This window comes from Platichthys flesus, chromosome 1 (assembly GCF_949316205.1).
Source record: "Platichthys flesus chromosome 1, fPlaFle2.1, whole genome shotgun sequence".
Classification (NCBI taxonomy): domain Eukaryota; kingdom Metazoa; phylum Chordata; class Actinopteri; order Pleuronectiformes; family Pleuronectidae; genus Platichthys; species Platichthys flesus.
The window spans coordinates 15,754,671-15,775,055 of NC_084945.1; the positions used below are offsets into that span (position 1 = coordinate 15,754,671).

The 20,385-nt window shown below is 39.9% G+C and overlaps 1 protein-coding gene across 1 annotated transcript in view; it reads right to left on the reverse strand.

Moving 5' to 3' along the window:
- The window catches only part of spon1a (spondin 1a), a 62,173-nt gene that overhangs the window by 5,089 nt on the left and 36,699 nt on the right, over window positions 1-20,385 (reverse strand). The window contains exons 7-11 of the mRNA XM_062386864.1: window positions 12,661-12,725; window positions 6,638-6,839; window positions 4,022-4,162; window positions 2,231-2,306; window positions 1,795-1,977 (exon numbers count right to left, since the gene is read on the reverse strand). Of these exons, the coding sequence (XP_062242848.1) occupies window positions 1,795-1,977; window positions 2,231-2,306; window positions 4,022-4,162; window positions 6,638-6,839; window positions 12,661-12,725 (667 nt within the window). The remainder of the gene's footprint in view (window positions 1-1,794; window positions 1,978-2,230; window positions 2,307-4,021; window positions 4,163-6,637; window positions 6,840-12,660; window positions 12,726-20,385) is intronic.

Genomic DNA, 20,385 nt, shown 5'->3' on the forward strand with positions numbered 1-20,385 from the left:
CAAATCAAACTTTCAAATGATTGTTGTAACCATCAACAGCAAACAACAACAAATTGTGATAATGTGAGTATATAAACATCATTGTGTTCAAATGATGTTCCTAATCCACTGACAGTGCTTACTGGTTTCTGAGTTATAAAGATCCATAAGCACAATTTTTTGAGAATGTTTTTTTAATGGTCTTGTCTGATTTGAGCCTGAGATGTAGCTCATAAATACGAAGACAATGGCATTTATTTTTTGTTGGCTCTTCACTCCAGCTCACTGAACTCAAAATGAAACCGTTAGAGACTGTTATGGTGAAGTTCAAATGCAAACTATCCTCTTTATTCTGACCCTTTTTCTGAGCATTTTTGAATTAATTGACAGGACAGTTAAAGCGTAAAATGGGGAGAGAGACTCGAGGAAGACCTGCAACAAAGAGCCGGGTCAGAACGGAACCCGTGCTCGCTGCAGGAGGACTCCAGCCTCTGATCATCATCTTTAATTTGAGGACATTAAGAGATCAGATCAAATGTGTGCTGGGTTTCGGGCGGTTTCCTTTTTTAGAAATGATTTTGCCTGCTTTAGAAACGATCCGTTCACAGGGCACAGATGAAGCTGGGGTACAAGAAAAGATACCGCAAGTTTGTACAAGTTAAGAAATAAATTACCCCCCCCCCCCCCCAATATCCATTGCGTTTCGCGGCCCCTTATATCTTGAATCGCATACCAAAACCGCGAACCATTTCCTGAATCAGTGACGTGCTCAGCCGGCTCACGAGGCTTAGAACGTCATCACATACGTCATCAACACAAGTCTCGATACGCGCTTCACAAAAATCATCCTCGATTACTCGACACACACTTCGAAGCCTCGACACGGGAGGACACATCACCAGCTTTTAGTGCTGTTGATATGTGAGGGCAGTCTGCCAAACTACAAAGACACCAGTGTGCATGTGTTCTGCTCAGTTACTTTCTCAGCTGGTGTAATTGGAATCAATGAGCATTAGACTTTGCAAATAGACAAATACATTGATCAATGAGACTGAATCTTAGGCCACTGAAGAAATGTTTTCCCCTGATTTTAAAGATGCTGTATGGGCAAAAAAGTGATCATATGACTATATAAAGTTTATATGATTGTATTAATATTCCCGCATGATCAGCATTCAAAGTATAAACATGACACCATAATAATAACATAATTAACCTCCAGGAAAAACAATCTGTGAGCCATTAAAGGCGATACAATTATTCTTTCACTGACAGGATCATTTAATTTAATCATCTATTTTAAACGATTCCTATAAAACATTTATATTTGAGTCACAGGCTGACTAGCCCACATGAACGCCCAACATGCTGCCTCTGGCAAATATGTACGAGGCAAAACATAAAAGAAATTAAAAAAAAATCTTGAACAAGTAATAGACAGCATTTCCTGAGTGGGTAACTCTCAGCATTTCCAAAAATATAATTAACACACTCAGGTTATTATACTTGACCTGCTGTAATATTCCAAATGCTTCCATACACTCAGACCATCTTCTTTACCTCTATTCTGCTCCAGTTAAATTTGTGAAGGTGAACAGCACATTTAACGTTATCGATGCAAATAAGGCTGTCATATTATGGACCTTATAACCCTAAAACTTTAAATAAAATATGAAAGAGATTTGAAATTCTGATACAGGGCCTTCAGTTGATGCTGAGTCTTTAGGAAACTAAACTTATTGAGATCGTTTTTTATAGAAGTTTACTGTTTTCATGGTGAACCCGGCGACCATCAGTCTTTGGAGAGATACTCACCCTCATCACTGCATCCAGGACCCATGCAAGGCTCAAAATCCTGAGTGTGTGGACAGGAAACACTGAGGTCCAATTGGGCCTTCAGCATCCTCTGCCTCATCCGCTTGCCCTTTTCACAAGTAGCCGAGCTGCAGGCAGACCATGGAGACCAGTTGGAGTAGATGCATGTCTCAGGGGTATCATCTGCAGGATGGTAAAGGGTAAAACAAGGTTATTAATACTCAGACTGGAGGCTATTTTGATGCGCTGAGTAAGTATGGAAATACATAAACAATCAGACTTAGAAAGACATCAAAATATAATTTAAGTCAATAAAAACACTAAAATAATAGATGGAATGATAAATGATATAAATACAATTTGGCTCTGTTAAATATGTCTAAATGTTGTGAAAAGGGAGCGAGAGAGAGAAAGAGAAGTAAAACAAAATCCTGACCTTCCTCTTTCTCCTCCTGGGCAATATCTGCTACAATGTCGTCCACATTGTCCGGCACAATGTTGCACTGTTCACCCTGTGACACACATACACACACAGACAGTGATATTGCTGCAAAACTCCACCACTCTGCAGTTGTTTCAGTTTGCTCTGTCTGAATCCCTCTTCTGTGAAACAGACACAATGTGCAGGTAAACGGGAGTTCAGCACAGAATTGAACTGAAAGTGTAAACTGAGTGTGTTAGTGCGTGTATATAAGGTAGGTGTGTACGCATATGTGGGTTATGTATAGTCCTAGAACATGTTATAAATTAATAAAAAAAAAGAAAGCACCTAGCCCCCACATCTGCCTCTAGATGTCACTGAAGTACTGCTGACCTTTCATCCTTCTCAGCCAGATTCCCCAGACAACATGTCTAACTTCCCATTAAGATGGATAAGGAGAAAGAAATGAAAAAAAAGATAATTTTTTCAACTAACATATTCAGTTTTTTCTTATTGCTTAGGAGTGAAATCGCATGACTTTTGAGGTTTTAAAACACGATTTCCGTGATATTTGATCAAAATATTGCCTTTAAATAGTGCTATAACATGAATATATCTATCTGTCTGTCTGTCTGTCTATCTGCCTGTCTGTCTCTCTGTCTGTCTGTCTGCCTGTCTGTCGCTCTGTCTGTCTGTCTGCGTGTCTGTCGCTCTGTCTGTCTGCCTGTCTGTTGCTCTGTCTGTCTGTCTGCGTGTCTGTCGCTCTGTCTGTCTGCCTGTCTGTCGCTCTGTCTGTCTGCCTCTCTGTCTCTCTGTCTGTCTGCCTGTCTGTCTGTCGCGCTGTCTGTCTGCCTGTCTGCGTGTCTGTCGCTCTGTCTGTCTGCCTGTCTGTCGCTCTGTCTGTCTGTCTGCGTGTCTGTCGCTCTGTCTGTCTGCCTGTCTGTCGCTCTGTCTGTCTGCCTCTCTGTCTCTCTGTCTGTCTGCCTGTCTGTCTGTCGCGCTGTCTGTCTGCCTGTCTGTCGCTCTGTCTGTCTGCCTGTCTGTCTCTCTGTCTGTCTGTCTGTCTGCCTGTCTGTCTCTCTGTCGGTCTGTCTGCCTGTCCGTCTTTCTGTCCTCAAAACTGGACATAATATTTTAATAGTTTGGAAATCGTCATAATTGTTTAGAGTTCCCAAAGGGTGAGATCAGCAGTTTCTCTGTTGATGGAAAGGATTGAACTGATCGTGGTATCTGCTGAGCTTTAACAAAGTGATGAAGATGTAGAGAATGTCTCACTCTCTCTGTTTCTACTTCTGAAAACATGTAAAGGCATCTATACTTCACAGTAACACTGTGTGAAATACTAAAAGATCTAGTACCTCTAAATGTATTCCGATTTTTTATGTCAGTCAAACTTGGCTTGTTCATCAGTGCAGCAGAGAATCAATAAAGAATGAGAGTGAATGCATACACAGGAGGCTCAGAGCTGAGATGAAAGTAGACGGAGATAATTTCAAAATACAAATAAAGCCAGGGAATCTGTGACTGGTGCTAGACAGAAAGAAAAAAAATACAGTAATTGAAAAAAAAAAAATGAAATAGAAAGTCCTATCTCGTTTTAAGGAATAGTTACAGGTCTGTGCTGTAATGTGCACATTACATGCAAAATCACATACAAGGGTTATACATTGTAAATACTGTACAGTCTGAAGATCGACCTCATCTGATGTAATTTGCTGCCATAACATCATTGCCTGCTTTTCAATCCTTATCCAATCAAATCTACCAAGTATTTTTATTTTCGGCAAAAGCTGACAACAGTCTGACCTTTCTTGCAATGCGTTCGATCACCACCCTGGCCACAGGAGTGATAGCGCCCCCCTCAGGATCATAAAACGGGCTCTGTGGATGATCCAGACTGGTCAGCGGACGGATCTTATTCGGAGGCACAGTGAGCTTGTTGGGAGACTGAAAGAAGAACACAAAAACACAAAACAAGAGATTAAAGCATGTGGGCCACAAAGCCGCGGATCTTTGGGCTCTGGATTTATTTGAAAAAGTACAATGAGCACAAAGTCGCTCAAAGTTACGCAAGTCACACAGAGGACAAGACTCAAAGTCGGAAAGTAGCTGTGGAGAAGTACTATTGTTTATATGGGAGACGCTCTTATTAGTCAACAGTAAAGGTCTGCCAGCATGTGGTTGATAGAGGCTGAACCGCCAGAGGCTGTCTGGAGGCAGAAGAACAGATCATCCTTCACCCCCCCACTGCGGCCACCCAGGAAACACAGAGAGAGAGGGACAGCAGTGCTGCTTGTTTTTGTGAGAGCCAGAGGGAAATGGGGAGAGGAGTAATGAGTGGCCACTAATTAAAAGATACAGTAAAAGTAATGATACAAAGGATGGATCTCATTACTCTGTCACAGGCCTGTGCCTTTAACAACTTTGTAACAGGGAGCCAAAGTCCCACTCCACCACCAGAATAGCCACGGCTTCACCATCCTCTGCTGCACCATGTTTTTTTTTCTTTCACTGATCTTTCTCCAAAGCTTTAACGTGCAACTTGTGTTCTCAGCTGGTTTGTGTCATTTGAGGGACTCCTTCCAACATCTATACCGCCTATCATTTGAGGCTAATTGGGCTCCACGTAAACTGCACAGCAACTGATCGTGCACAGAAAAAATCGTGCATTTGGGAAAACTGAGCAATTAAGGAAAAATACTTGCTATGAAAGAGATCATTCTCAGACCGTTATAAGTTTATAAGTGTGTTCAGATTTGACTCTTTCTTGAATCAAATAAGAGGTACAATTATTAATGTGCGTTTCAAAGTGCTTCAATTGCTAGCTGCGTCATGGCGACGGCTCCAACTGCTCACTGTGTTGATGAATGAGACAGATTAATGTGTCAAAGTACAATAATGAACTTCCCGTGGATCACTTTCACCTCACGCAGTGTCTTTGCTTTACGTGACTTCTAGCGACTTGCCTCACAAACAACAGCTGTATACTGAACTTTCAATTACTTAGACTACCTGTAGTACATTATTTCGGTTGTTAAAGATTAGGGAGTTATCCAAAAGTAAATGCATCAGACTGAACAATTGATGGGTTGAGAATGATACACAAAATTGGAGTTGGCTCTAATTGGCTGGCAGAAGTAAGAGCAGACACCAAGTAGTTCTTAACAGTTTCATTTAGGCTTCTATCAGAAGACATAGTCACTCTATACTTAATAGTCAGAGTTAAGGAGAACCAAATACATATTCTAAATAACCCTGCTGCCCTTACAGCACAGCTTGATTTAATCCATGTAGGCCTCAAAGTGTCTGTAAGCAAAGACAGGTGTGCTGTGTGAAAGAGATCCCAAAAAAAAGAGGGAGAGAGGAAGAAGAAGAAGGAGAGTGAAATTATTCCTGGAGCCAGCCAAACCAAGCAAGAGAGCACAGTTCATTGGGTTCATCTGGGAGCTCTGAGGGATCAGGGAGAGGTTCCACACATGAAGTCGACAGAGTTTGGTCAAAAGCACGCACACACACACACACAAACACACGCGCCCACACACAGGCACAGCCTAATCTATTTGAGGCGACTGGAGACTCTTAGCACGCAGCAGACACCACCTCAGGGTGAGGGCGGGAGGGGACGAAGTTCGAGGCCTTTAAGGGAGAATTGGATGGGTGATGACACTTGAATTGCTGCAGACCGCCAGTGTGTGAAGAGGTGAGACAGGGAGCAATGGAGAATGTAAGCAGACAGGCAGATGAAGATGTAGAGGTCGGTAAAATGACAAGATGAAAATGTGAGCGTGAAGAGTACACTCAGTTGAAGATGGGAGTGAAAAGAAAGGTTCTCCAGGGGTAAGAAGGAGAAGAGAATAACAATTTGCAAAAGTCTGTGATTGCTACGGGACTGTGGGGTTGGGCACTGAGTCATGTTTCATGTTCCTAACATGAGGGACACTGACGTGGTTTCTGCAGGATAAAGACAGAGTTCCTTTAACCCACCAAAATAATGATTTATGAAAATTGTTGACTTAATAGTTTTAAGTCGGTTGATAATTGTCAAGTCATGTGTACAATCTACACTTCAGTTATTGAAGAACGAGTTTATAGTTTACAGTTTCCTGTTTACATTAAATGGTAAAGGGATATTTCAGTGTTTGGTTTGTTGGATTATTATACCTTATTCACTAAGATGCATATTTAAGTCATTCCTTGTTTACTTGCAAAGCCACAAATTATTTAATATATTCGTGAAAATAGTTTATTGTGCCCATTGTGTTGTCTATTGTTTGTATAGGTAAAAGATAATGTAAATGCATTACAATGCATGTTCATTTGTATTGTCAGTATTCATGCTAAGGAGCAAAAAAAACTAAAAAGAGGTGACATGAAGCTTTCATTTAGTAATATCGTTAAAATGTGTGATGTCCTTATACTGACCTCATATGTCACACCACTGTCAGTGCCTGCATCCCAGGGGATCAGGTCCTGGACCACCTTCTGGGACCAACCACACTCCTTGGTGCAAAGGTCCTCAGCAGACAGACCCACATTCCAGTCCGGACTGGGCCCCAGCATGGTCAGGAAGGACATGAGGTGACGGGTCCGGTCCACTGAGAATTCAGCTGAAGGAGCGGCCCGTCTGGGGGGGGGGGGAGCAAGCAGTTCATAAGTGTGAGTGAAGAGGAGAAAACGGTGATCGATGAGTAGAAAGCATCTCAAGCATGTGACCCAAAAAATGCAACACAGCGGCCGCTAATCCTTAAATGAGACATCCAGCCTGAATCTAACTCATATTGATGCATCTGGTCATTAGTCACATTAGTTATCACAGATCGATTTTTTTTCATTTATGAATGCCAACACCAAGTCCAGCCCAGGAGTTGTGGTAAGTACTGTCCCCTCAGGTTCCTGGTTTGAATCCCTGTATGGCTGGGGTCTTTTTGTGTGTAAATGTTCTCTCTGTGTTTGTGTGGGTTTTCTCTGGGCACTCTGGCCTCCTCCCACAGTTCAAACACATGCAGACTGGGTTTAGATTAATTAGAGACTCTCAAATGATCACTGTTAGTCTCTGTATGTTGGCCCTGCGATGCCCTCGTGACCTGTCTGCAGTGCACCTGCCTCGTTCCCAATGTCAGCTGGGACTGGCTCCCGCCTCCCCTGCGACTGTTAAGTTGCATAGAAAATGAATGGATGGGCGGATGGAAAGCCAGTCAAGTAATAACTCTATAAGTACTGTTAAAAATACATTAAAAAAAAATCTGCTTTTTAGCCAATTTCATCCATTAAAACAGTCACGGTCCAGCCCAGGTATTGATCCTTGTTATTTTTAACAAAGATATAAGTGGTACTCAAGTTAACGTCCAGCAACTATATTATAGGCTTAGACAGAGCAGCTGTGTCCCAGACTCAAGGGACCTGCAGTTGTTTAGTTGACGTTCAGTACTGAAGACCACTTCATACTTGCTCAGTTCCAGCACATGAGACAAACACACCTCTGACCACCATCTGTCTCGACCAGTGACTGACAGCTTAACCAATTACTCGAGTTTTCCCAGCCAGTACGAGATTAATTGGGGGAGGAAAGATTGTTGTCGATGCGCCGACAATTAGCCAGTGATTCCTTTTCAGCTGTCATCATGCTCTTATGAATCCATTTGACTCCAGTCAACTCGGCCCCTCCACTAATGAAAGACTCTGAGGATGTCAAAATGGCCCTTATCCACTGGGAACACACAACTGGACTCTCACACACAACTCTCCTGGGCCTCTGCAGGTCTTGGGTTTATCTCAAACAGCCACCTGGACACTACACACAAGGAAAGCATAACTGACAGAAAAGGAGACACAAGCTAGACTGGTTAAAAAAAAAGAAAATTGGAAATTAAAAACTTTTAATACATTAACCCCATTTAATATGTTTGTTATTCCAAAATGTCTCTGATTTAGAAACGCGTGCAGGTCTTTTTTTTAAGGCAATGAAATGAATATGAGCAGGTGTCAGGATATTTGTCATTTATCATTCCTTCATTACATTTGACTGTTCCAAAAATAATTTGTGTGGGTGAAAAGATGACAGTGCTTGATTAACGTAAGTGCAAGGTCATCTTAAATATACATATATTCAAGAATAACATAATAACAATAATATAATTCAAGAAAAAATTCAAATGAAGTGTCTGTGGAGTGTCCATCCATTACCTAGACCATGTTTTAATTTAAAATGATTTGTTTTAATTAATTGCCCAGAGGCAGAATTGCTAAGCAGTGCTTGGGATTGTTTGAGTGTATCATTATTGCAGAACTCAACAGTTACACACTTTGTTTCTAGTATGCACAATACCTGGCTGCACAGTTGCTACTAGAACACAGGTTAGTCAAGATGAAGCAAGCCTGGTTGCCACAATGTTAACTAATGTAAATCACTGCTATCGACCTTAAAACTAGTCGTGGGGAATAATAAAGATGGCAGCTTATTAACAGTATTGTTGTCTTCACACCACTTGTTTTATTTTATCTCATCATATTTCTCTGGAAATGGGAAGACAACAAGGAGTGCGCTGAGCGTTGTTGAAGCAACCATTTTAATCTGGTGTAAAGTGGGATGCAGAGGGGGGGAACTAATGAAGAGACATTTAGTGAGAGAGCTAAACAAGGAAGACACAGCAGTGTGGTATACATAGGGGGATCTGGTTGAGAGAGAAACAGAGTCAGAGGTAGAATCTGTGTGAATGCTAATGTATGAAAGAGATTGAGTTTTGTTTGTTTTTTTGCACTGTTGTTTGATGGAGAGAGGATGTTATATGTATGTTAGAATAATGAGCAGCAGAGCAGAGTCTCTCTATTCGAGACAATGTAAAAAAAAAAAATGATTGCAGTATGCAGCTGCATTATTAGTCCGTACCTGCTGCCTCAGTGGCTTCCTGCTAAAACTCTCATTCAGTCACAACTGTCGGGTTCTGAATAAAAAATTCCGTCCCACTGTTATTCCCTGCACGTCCTCTGTGTTCAGAGGATGAAGGAATGAATCCATGCCAGCCTCTCTTCTTCTCCACAGATTCTAATTTAGACGGACTTCATAACACACGTGTGTTGTGTCCAATTAAGTGCAGGTTGTGTTGAGCTAAAGCTGAGTAACTGCACCGCCCTGACTTTCAATGAGGCTCCGACTGAGTCTGGTCAAAAAAAGGATGTATAATGTAATTCATCTGTGGTTCATTCATCCGCAGTTTTCCAGTATTAATTACTTCTTAGTTGACATTTGTTTTCAGACACTTGTCTGTGGCATGATAAGTCAGTCCTTGTGCCTTAAAGGCTGAAATGCCCCGGGAATAGTTACTTTCAGTGATAGATTCTATGAAAAGATGGACAACACCTCCACTTCCTCCCTCTATCCAGAATTAAGGACAAAATATCTCAGATACAAACACCGGCATCTCACGCAGTCTGCACAGTTATCAGGGGATAGAGTCGTGGTAGAAAGGTCCAATCAGGAATCAGTCTCAGCTGTCAACCATGACATTTCACCCATGTTTTTAGGGATCAAATAACTTATTAGAATGAAACTTACTCGAATAATTAACATTCAAACAACAGTTTGATAAGAGTTATATCTAAAATGACAGAAACCATCTTTGAGAAAAATAACTACTTGACATGTCCTTGCCCCTTACTCTAACATGGAGGAGGCAGGATTTAATGCAGCCAGTCACGAGATGGTGTTCGAGACGCTTTGCCTTTACTTTTCATGTTGTCCATCTTTATAATATCAATAGAAATATTTTTTGAGTTTGCATTATTTTCAGCCCATGAGGAGATGTAAAGGAGCATGGAGCTTCATAAGACCAAAGGTTGAGCATTTGCGTGGGACCGATATCAAACAGACTATTGCATCGTTTAAAAAATATTCTGGGCATCTTTGCTGCCAATGTAGTAAAAAAAGAGTTCAAAAGATAGTGAGAGGTCTATTAAGTCATGAACATGAAATTGATTTAGGTTTGTTGACAACTGGTCCGGTACAACTACACACTGTGCAACGGGATTGCCTGAGAATAATAATAACAACAATAGTTTTGTCAATACGCAGCCTCATGCAAAAGTGGTATTTTGGTAAATAGTTTTAATGCACTATATGAATCGTGACAGTTTGGGATGAAATAAGTGAAATGTTAATTAAAATGTACACAAAACCTCTTAAATGTAGCATTTTGTCATTCAGTTGTTAAGATTGACTACAGACCATATATTCAGATCTATTTATATTTGCAGGAAAAAAAAACGAATCTGAGGACTCAAGCCTTCATATGTGGGGCGCCCCATAGGTGAGCAAGCAGATGCTAAAGTATAATATTTCCGTTATTTTCTGGAAAATACATTCTTCCTCTTTCCTTGATCACAGCATGTAAGGGGCCGTGATAATGAACATCAGCCCTTCAGCTTCATTCTTCTCTCTATCAAGCACAAGCTGCAGTTCATATACCTGCTCAATGCCCTATAGTCGACCTAGAAATAGGCATCACAGATGTAATTGCACCCCAGTCCTTTGACTATTAAAGTGAGGGGTATGGAAACACACAAACATGCACATTTACATTGCATCTGTGACAAACAAACACACATCTAGCTATGAAACATGCTGAAACTGCATTTATCATGATGCTCTTATGTAAAGCTAATGAGCTCTCTGCAGACTCTTAGAGCTTAACAAGGTGCATCTTTCATTTGGTTGACTAAAACCTATTTGATTCTAGATTTCCACAGTGAGGACACTTCTATGTTGCTACTTGCTATAAACACAAAACCTCCCCTTCCGTTTCTGCTGCAAAACGGTGTTGTTGCTGTGACACACCCGTGCATGTGCTGTACACAATCGGCATGTGAAACAATTAACTGGTTGGATCTACAGCACAGAAAAAGCTAATTGGCCCTGGTAGATATCACAACCTTTTTCCCTGGCCGTGTTCTCCCTCTTGATCGAGGCCTGTGGTAGAGAAAACAACACAGAACAGGACTTTACGACTGAATTTCTGCTGTACAAACTTGTTGTTGTCATGAATAAGAGATGAGGTGGCCCTCGTGAGTTTAGCGGCAACTGAGCGTTCACACTGTAAGCACGGTGTAGCTGGCAGTTTCAGGGCACCTTTGAGCTGAGTTTTCACTAATCAGCAGATTCTGAAACCCAACTTTAGATATTAACATCCTGCTGCAGGTTCTGACATCGTAAGCTTTAAACTTAAAGCTTTAAAGCTTTAGAGCCTGTGGTATCATATATATATATATGTGAGTTAATTCCTTTTACGTGGTCCTACTGGTGGCTGAAGATGTTTCAACACCTTCACTACAATTTGTGGAGGCTTTACATGAACCACTTTTAAAGGCCATAGTATTGATTTCCCGCCTGGCAGGGAAAGGTTCCTTCACCATTATTTTAATTCGTTATAAAAATCAGCTTGCAGAGAAAATTTCTCGGAAGAGGTAATCCATCACAGTAGACATGTGGTATAGTGTGTTGCAATTAGAAGAGCACATCATCTTGATGATAAGTGACAGTGGAGACATGTATATACCAGTGATCCATTACAGACCCTACAGTGATCTTTAGAATTATCAAAGTTATCCTCATACAAAATCTGCTGCAGGGGTTATTAAATTGCGGCTAGTACATTTTCTGGTACAGCCAGGTGATGGAGGAGAAGAGGTTGTAATCAACTCATGTACTTATACTTTATTATTCACATTATGCTTCTACAAATATGATTTTTTTACCTTTAAGAAGCTATTAATGCATTTGGAGCTATAGAGTCTGCAAAGTATTGATAGTTAGATGACACCATGGTATCAAAGTCCCACTGATTGGTTCTTTCCATACTCAATTGCGATGCAAAATCAGAAAATGAAAAAAATGATATGTTAATTTGTTAATTGTTGATTAATCCAACACCAAAAAACAAATACCCGTTTGTGACTTTGTGACTCCTGGGTCACACAAGTCAAACAAATTCAATCAAATTAATTAAAATTGTGTTCTGCCTGTGGCTCTTTTTAAAATGTTTTGTTTCGAGAATAAAACATATGAAAGAATTAACAGTTATTTGTTTTTTGCCTTTAGATTCATAAACAAATAACAAACCAATGGAGTCAGCCTCTGCATCATATAACTATTGTCCACTATAGGGAAATCTTCATTTAGAACTTCAGTGATATTTAACATGTAATATTTTGGTTTGGTCGATGTCGAATCAACTATATAGATGAGGCCGGCAGCCGGCTCTCAGGGGGAGAACAAGATGATTTGCTCTAAGTTATGGGGGGAGCTGACATGTTGTCCATCATCACAGTCTTCACAGTGGTGTACACACTATACAAAGCTGGAACATTCTCATTATATCTCAAAATCCTTGAACAGATGGTGAGATGAACTATTTCTTAGACATTTATTCAGATTTCTGTTTTATATTACTTACATATTTAAGGGTTGCCAGGCCGGCCACTGTGCTTTCATTTTAATGACTGTCAGGACATCATCACCCTACAGGACAGAGAGAGACAAAAAGACAAACACTCAATCTCAGTCCCAAGTAATAATCAACACTTCACTACTGTTCCATCATGCATCACAGGTCAGTGATGAAAAAAAAGATTAAACAGTTTTTCTTCCATTTCCACACATATTTAATGCATTAAATCGTTTTTGTCAGTGAAGAGGCTGTGTTTCGTCAACGGAGAGGGAAAAAAAACATCTCCAACAGGAGCTGTAGGAAAAAGAAAACACATAAATTGAAATATGGCCGAGAGGATTACAGTGAACTTGATAATTAATGTTCTCAAAAGAAGATGAGTGAAGACTTTACAAAAGAATCCAAACATAAATGTCAGAGTTATGTCATGGAACTAGAGAAAGGCATTTGGTTTCTGCCACACCTCAAGATACAAATTCTAATTAACAAACTTTTTTTACTACAAGACCACAAATATACTTCACTTAAGATGCATAACACTGATCTAAAAACAGGAAAAATTACTCCGGATGCTGTAAAGTTAACAAATCAATGACTGCCCTGATGTAGATGGGGATCATGGCCCCTAAACAAAGAATTCCAAATGTATGTATTCTAGTCTTAAGAACTCATCAATTCATACTTTCGTGGGACAGGCATCCGGGGCAGATATGAGGTCAGTGTCTTGCCCAAGGACACATTTGGTGTAGTCTGGGGTCGAACCACCGACCTCAGCTTCCAGCAAAGCGGAATAATCCTGTGTCTATTTCAATGATGTTACTGATGGGCTGTGCCTGCAGGGGCGGTGCATGAATTAAAATGTTATAAACTTATCCGCTTTGTGGGTGTTTCCACAACCTGAGTCAGAACTGAATGCATCTGTAAGCTTTACATCTTCACGCGAAGACTTCGGTAAAAAGTATGCGGACCAGTGAGAAAATAAAGTCAAGGTGATATGTTTGGTTCAGGGTCTCACGTGAATTAAAGTATTAAAAAAATAAATATGTTTGTTCTCATATCCTTTTATTTTTATGATAGACTATAAAAGTATAGTTTGTATTAAAAAAGCTTACTCAAGGTTAATATATATTTACTTGTATTGATTTTTTGTTAAACCATCTTCCTTAAATGTGATGAATGCTCCAGAGGTTTTCAATCTCCGAGCTTCCCGACAGCAGGTGAGGACAGAGGAGAGAGGATGAACAGGTCTGACGAGGAATAGAGCCAGCAAATATTACTGCAAGACCTTTAAAAACAGATATATCACAACCAGCAATGTCCAAGACGGTGAACAGGATCGCTTTAGCAAGTGAGCCAAAAAAAGACCATCTCGCACAAGTTAGTCTTTTGGCAGGACTCTGCAGAACAAATTGAACTGTCAAATTGCGACTCATAACTACTGAAAAGGGCACATTTCATGTTCTACACCTGCAAACCCAGAAAATAAGTGTCTTCTCAGTCTTTCTCTCCTTTTTGATACCTATTTTTCTCTTGAACATATAAAAGTAAATATACCAGAATACATACAACGGACATATTTCCTGGGAAAAGGCTTCCTATAAATCAACCTAGCCTTCTGAAACTTTGCATGATTCTGCTTTGAAGGTGAGGATAATGTGTTACTCCACCATAACGTGATTATAACATATCAAAGTAGGGAGCAGTATGTGGATGTTAAAGTGGTGCAACTCTGTCCCTCTCTGATAAGAAGGTGTGTTTCTTCTCAGGTCTGGACTTTGCACTCCTTTTCCCAGTGTCAGTAAGTCATGCCGCTGAGGGCACCGCTTTTAACAGGATCATAGGAGCTGATATGATTGGATGTAATTGAAGCCAGTTTTTTTTCATACGCTGTCAGTTTGCACACAGTGTGCATCTTCTCATGAAAATATCAAGAGAGCCCTGCAAAATATACAGCCCAAAAACTTTCTAAAGTTACATTTCAAATCACTAGGAATTGTAAAAGGATTATTTTAGCAATATCAGTAAAATAATAGGAAATAGAGTTCTGTTCGAGTCTTCAGAAAGTCTCTGCAGTATTATTTCTCATTATCACTTTATAATTACCACAGACTCAACACTTAGTAACTCCCCAGACATTTTTTAATGAAGTGAAAAGGTTTAATAATTAAATGCTAACTTCTCAAAATGGTGTCCGCAAGCCATGGAGTAGCCGGAGGCACAACCGCCCCCCGGTAGAATACTCTTTATTTTTAATTTCCTTATAATAGACATAATCTATGACTTCCTCCTCTGTCGAAGATGAATTTAAAGAATTAAAGGTCCATGTTCAGGCACAGTTGTATATTTGTTCACATAGACACAAGCTAACTTCTGATAAATGAAGTTCAGTTACACAACGTTTATGTTTCAAGGGCAATTTGCATTTATTCACTTCAAATGTTTCATACCTCTCTTGCTTTAGCACAGAGTTTTCATCTTAGTCACTGCAAATTCATGCAAATGGAGAGCATTACACAAGCAAATAGCCTCATTCCTCACCAAAAGCACAACTTGCAAGCTTCAGCTGGAATATTCATCTGCCAAGTGGGGGACCCTCACACCCTAATGGACTCCCTCTGACACACATATGAATTGCTTGGTGTGTCGTAAAAATCATTCAACATTCCCCCAGCTTTCGTTCCACTGTCCTGATAGAAAACTTTTCATGTTATTGTCATATTGGTCCCATTTGAAACAAATTATTCGCATGAGCTAAAACAAAATGGAAACAAATTTCCTGGGATTAATTTAGCATCCCTGATATCCATCGATAATATATTCCTACAAATAAAAACACAGTTCAGGTATGGTTATTCCTCCTGCCCTCCTTGAAGGCCTGAAGATGTGCACAAAGCCAGGCTAAAGCTGAGCTGAAATGATATCATTAATAACAACACAAGTAGCAAATAATAATAACAGAGATGGGAAAAGACGATGCCCTCTGCCCCTCGTGCTACACCAGCATCCAAATATTGTTGATTTTGTGTAAGGAATCTGAGTCTTCTGTAATTGTAGAAATAATTACCAACGCAAGGTGCAACTTTTAACATTAAGAAGCGAAACATGTGACTGGTTAAGTCCAAGTGAGAGAGAGTTACAGTATAAAAGAACAATGACAGTAACAGTGTTATAAAGAGAGAAAGATGCAGTGGACAATGATCCACCATTCTTAAAGCTATATTGAACTCAGGTATATAGTAGGAAATTAATAAAACAAAACATAAATATATTTCAAACTATTTACGCTATTCAGCTACTTTCTGAATCAGGAGAGAAAGCAGCCTACTTTGGTTTTGTCCTTCCATTAGAGACCATTGTTGAAGTATGGAGCCAAAATTAACTCTCCTTTCTCGCTTCGCACAACTTTGCCCTCAGGTTTGATGACGTAAAGCACAACGATTAATTGGCCTAATGAAAAAATGTGCAACACATCATTACCATGGCACAGAATCCCCAAACTCTGACTTTTCTCAATTAACAAATATAACTGTGTCTGCATCCATTTATCCACTACACACCGTCAGTATGCTGACCTGAAATGTCAAATTAATGTCAACTAATGTCACTCACAACTGAAACTTTATTGCAATTTTTTAAGGGTTTTGTAGAGGTGAACACTATAGCAGCAGATGAGTGTCTTTCTGTTATCTTAACACTAACTGGAGGATATACCTCTTAGCTGTTACCTGAACAACTCACACCACTTATTAAAGTCATTACAGTGGCAGAATGCACTCCTACCTCTCTACATGTGAATGTGAAAGGCAGGCAGGAGAGGGACAGTATTTCAAAGCTGATGTCTAAGCACAAGTTCTGCTGCTCCACCGGTGACAAGGATGTCTAAAGCCGAACCCTATTAGCGATGTAACGTGTCCCCTGCTTATCCGCTGAACACATACAGTCGTTAGCTTCTCAGAGAGCCTGTTATCCTCCTCTGCTAATTTAATATTGAGGAGAAGCAAATCTATGATTCGGTTGAATCCTGTACGATGGCAGCTCAGGGACAGCCTTGCAGGAACTCATTAGAAAGGGCTCAAGAAGTGTCTTTTCAATTTATACGCTTTAGTAAAGAAAGGCATTAGTTACCCATAAACCCACCCTGTTCGTACATTTCCAGTTTTATTGTTTTTTCGTTTTAATTGAATTATCCATTTATATTATTGTTTCCGAGTTTCATGACCCATCACGCTCCATCAGAACCCCCTCTGCTTCAAAATAATATTGCAATCAGTCGAAGAATAATGCTGATTTATTGCATTGATGAATAGATGCATTATGGAAATGCTGTGTTTTTCTTTCACTTGTGCAGCACCATTAGGACTGCATACATGGAAACTGGCGCATTACATTTTAGTCTCGTGATTTGTTGTTTTTCTCGGTGCACTTTGAAGTTACTGTTGACAAAAGCTCATTAACTTGGCATTTCCACAGCAACTTTGAAAAGATCATACAAATAGGTTTTGCTCATTGTATCTAAAAGGTTTTTGACTCTTTTGTCATTTCACAGAGATTCCCCATCACTCTTACAGTTTCCCTGAGCGTATCCAACAGGAATGCAAATCTGTTTGTGTTATCAATCATATTGTGTTGGATTATGATGTTGTACATCTCATTCCTCTTGTCATCGATCACTGTCGGACCACGGCAGACAGGCACATCTGCCCAGCTGGACAAACACTGTGGTATACATCAAAGTGTGGCTTATTAAAGAAAATTATCTAATTGATTAAATATTTACAATAATTAAACATCTGTTTCAAGACAATTATCTCACCATAGGCCAGTGAAGGAGGGCGAATTAATCATCATAACGTGCATCATGCCAGATGGTTTCAATCCAAATATGAATGGAGAAAGCTGCCTATTGTAGATAAAGATGGACGAGGTATCACCACTTCGTCCCACTGTCCAGAAATGAAGCCAAAATATACTGGAAATTAACGCTGCCATCCTGAACATTTGGAGTGAGAGTTAGGGAAGCAGTTGCAGTCTCCAGGTCCTAATACAAGAGCTCACAATGATGAGTCAGTCTCAGCTGTAAAATCAAATGTACCTGAAAAGTTGGCATTTGAGGAAAGATCAATGTGATAAGAACCACTGATGACAGAAACAATCTTAGAGATGAGATTATTGAATGTGTCATTACTGTCCACTAACATGGAGGAGGCTTGGTTTACGATCTATGTTGCAGCCAGCCACCAAGGGGGAATCGAGAAGCTTTGGCTTCACTTTTTATCATAATACGCATTTTATGAGTTATACATGTAATACCTTGTTTAGCAGCCATATTAAAAGAAATACTTTTTTTGCACATTTTCTAAATTCATGACCCACAGGTGACAAAAATGGTAAATGTCACAGCCGTCTTTGACTTTGAATTAGAATCGACTCAAACTTTAACAAGCCCAACCTGTCTGCTGTCTTCTAGGATAAAAACACATTTTCAATGTTTCACTGTCATTTCTATTCAGTCACAAGTGAAGTTGGAAATCCAGTTGAATGGCTAGAGACAACATTACATTACATTACATGTCATTAAGCTGACGCTTTTGTCCAAAGCGACTTACATTTTTAGAACACTCAGCATTTATAAGGGGCCATTTTAGGGGTTCAGTATCTTGCCAAGCTACTTAGGCATGCAGATGGGAAAGAGTGGGATTCAAACCGGCAACCTTCTTGTTGCAGAACACCCGCTCTATACCCTAGGGCCTAGGCCACGCTCTCCCCAGCGTGGCCACATCAAAGACAAGACATTGATGTGAAATATTTATGATAATAATGGCATTTTAAAGGGTTCATTTTCAATTTGTTTGTTTCCTTATTAATTTGTCTTACACATTTTTATTTTGTGTTGTATGAAAAGGGATGGACACTCACTGAGCATTTGAATACATTAATAATATCAGCCAAAGCCTCTACTTTATTTGTGGAATTCTACAAAATGGCTCTGGTCCATGTTGACATGACCGTATGAAATCATTTCTGCAGATTTATCAGCTGCACATTAACGCTGCAGATTATTTGTTCCATCCAAACTCGGATAGGATGTAGCGTCCAGACAAAGATTGATTGGTATTAACGTCCAAGAATGTGTCAAGAAAACACTTCCCACAAAACCACTCCACCACCAGCAGCAGCAGGCTGGACTGTTTACACAAGAAATGCTGGATCGCTGGATTCACACTGTTGACGCCAAATTCTGACACCACCATCTGCATGTCTTCACTGAAATTTGGAAAATCAGACCAGGCTACATTTCTTCAGTCCTCTGTCATCCAGTGTCGATGAGTGTTTGCCCACTGCAGCCTCAGATTCCTGTTGAAGGCTGACAGGAGTCGAACCTGATATGGTTTTCTGATGTTGTATCTCATTTGCCTCAAGGTGCTCTGACCACTTTAACATGTTCACCGAGCTGCCACTCACCATGTTTTGTTTTCGTGGTTTGAGACAGAAAAAGCTGACTGACATCAGAAACTGACTTATGTCTTCAGTGGGAGGAGTCAGATGAAGAAGATACAGGTGAGGTAAACGTAGATGCTCTTAAGGGATTTAGATTTACCCTGAGTCATTTTCATAGACACTATATTAAATTAATTTCATCTGAACACCAAACACAAATTGGATACCTGCTTATTTACATTTCAGAATATTTAAAAGCAGCATCCTGATGGTTCGTTGTGGTCGACTGCCATTTGCTTTAGAATTTGATCAATTGATGAAATCATTATCAAACCACAAAGTCAGTTGTTTTGCAGTTTCTTGGAAATATAAGATATTATGAAAGTATGGTGAGTTATGATTCCAAACCTTGAAAGTAATGGTTTAATCTAAACTTCAAGTGGTTTTCATATTCAAGGTTTAATTATACTTAATATTTAGGATTTTCTTTTTCTTATTCAATCTTTAAGACTGCAGTTCTGGAATTAATATATGGCTCTCAATTATGCAGACAACTCACCAGGAAACTAATTAATATTTAAATGGATGTAAACAGTGTATTAATGCATAATTAGCTTTTTACTTAAATTGTATATGATTTTGCTCTTGCCCCGTTAAATAGCAACACATTTAGGTGGAAGTGAGATCATTGTCAGAGGGCGCAGATCCTCACCGGCCGAGTCTATCGTGTTGCGGTGGAATTGACCTGTCAGAGTTCCTCACACAAAGGAGATCAGCCATAAAATTGGCTCAAGGCAGGCTGAGGGTACATGCTTCAAAAACAGCATAAGCAAGGTAATACGAAGCAAGCAACGTGAGCGGTTCTCACATTGGCATAAAAAATCTTAGCAAAACCGATTGTCTTTTCCTTCTTTTCCATTAACAGGACAACTGGCCGTTCTTCATGCCCACAGGGGTTTTTTTGTGCTTGTCAAGCAATTCATTGCTTCAGTGATGAGGTGGAACATCTTAATGTAGGGTTTAATACAGGGTTTAATACCGGGTCATCTATGGTGTTATCTCTTAATTCACTTCTGAGTGCTGGAATACACGTTTAATTGAATTTACACAGATAGCCTACCCAAAAATATTTCTTTATACTATTTAATTATTCGAGTTTGTCCTTTCCCCAAACTTTGCAATAATGTCCTCAGGTGACATATTTCACAGCTTCAACCTTTGAGGGCACGCTGTTACACATGTTGTGTCTGGGAAGAGCAGAAGGCTTTGTGGCTTCTTGTCTGTTTCTGTAAT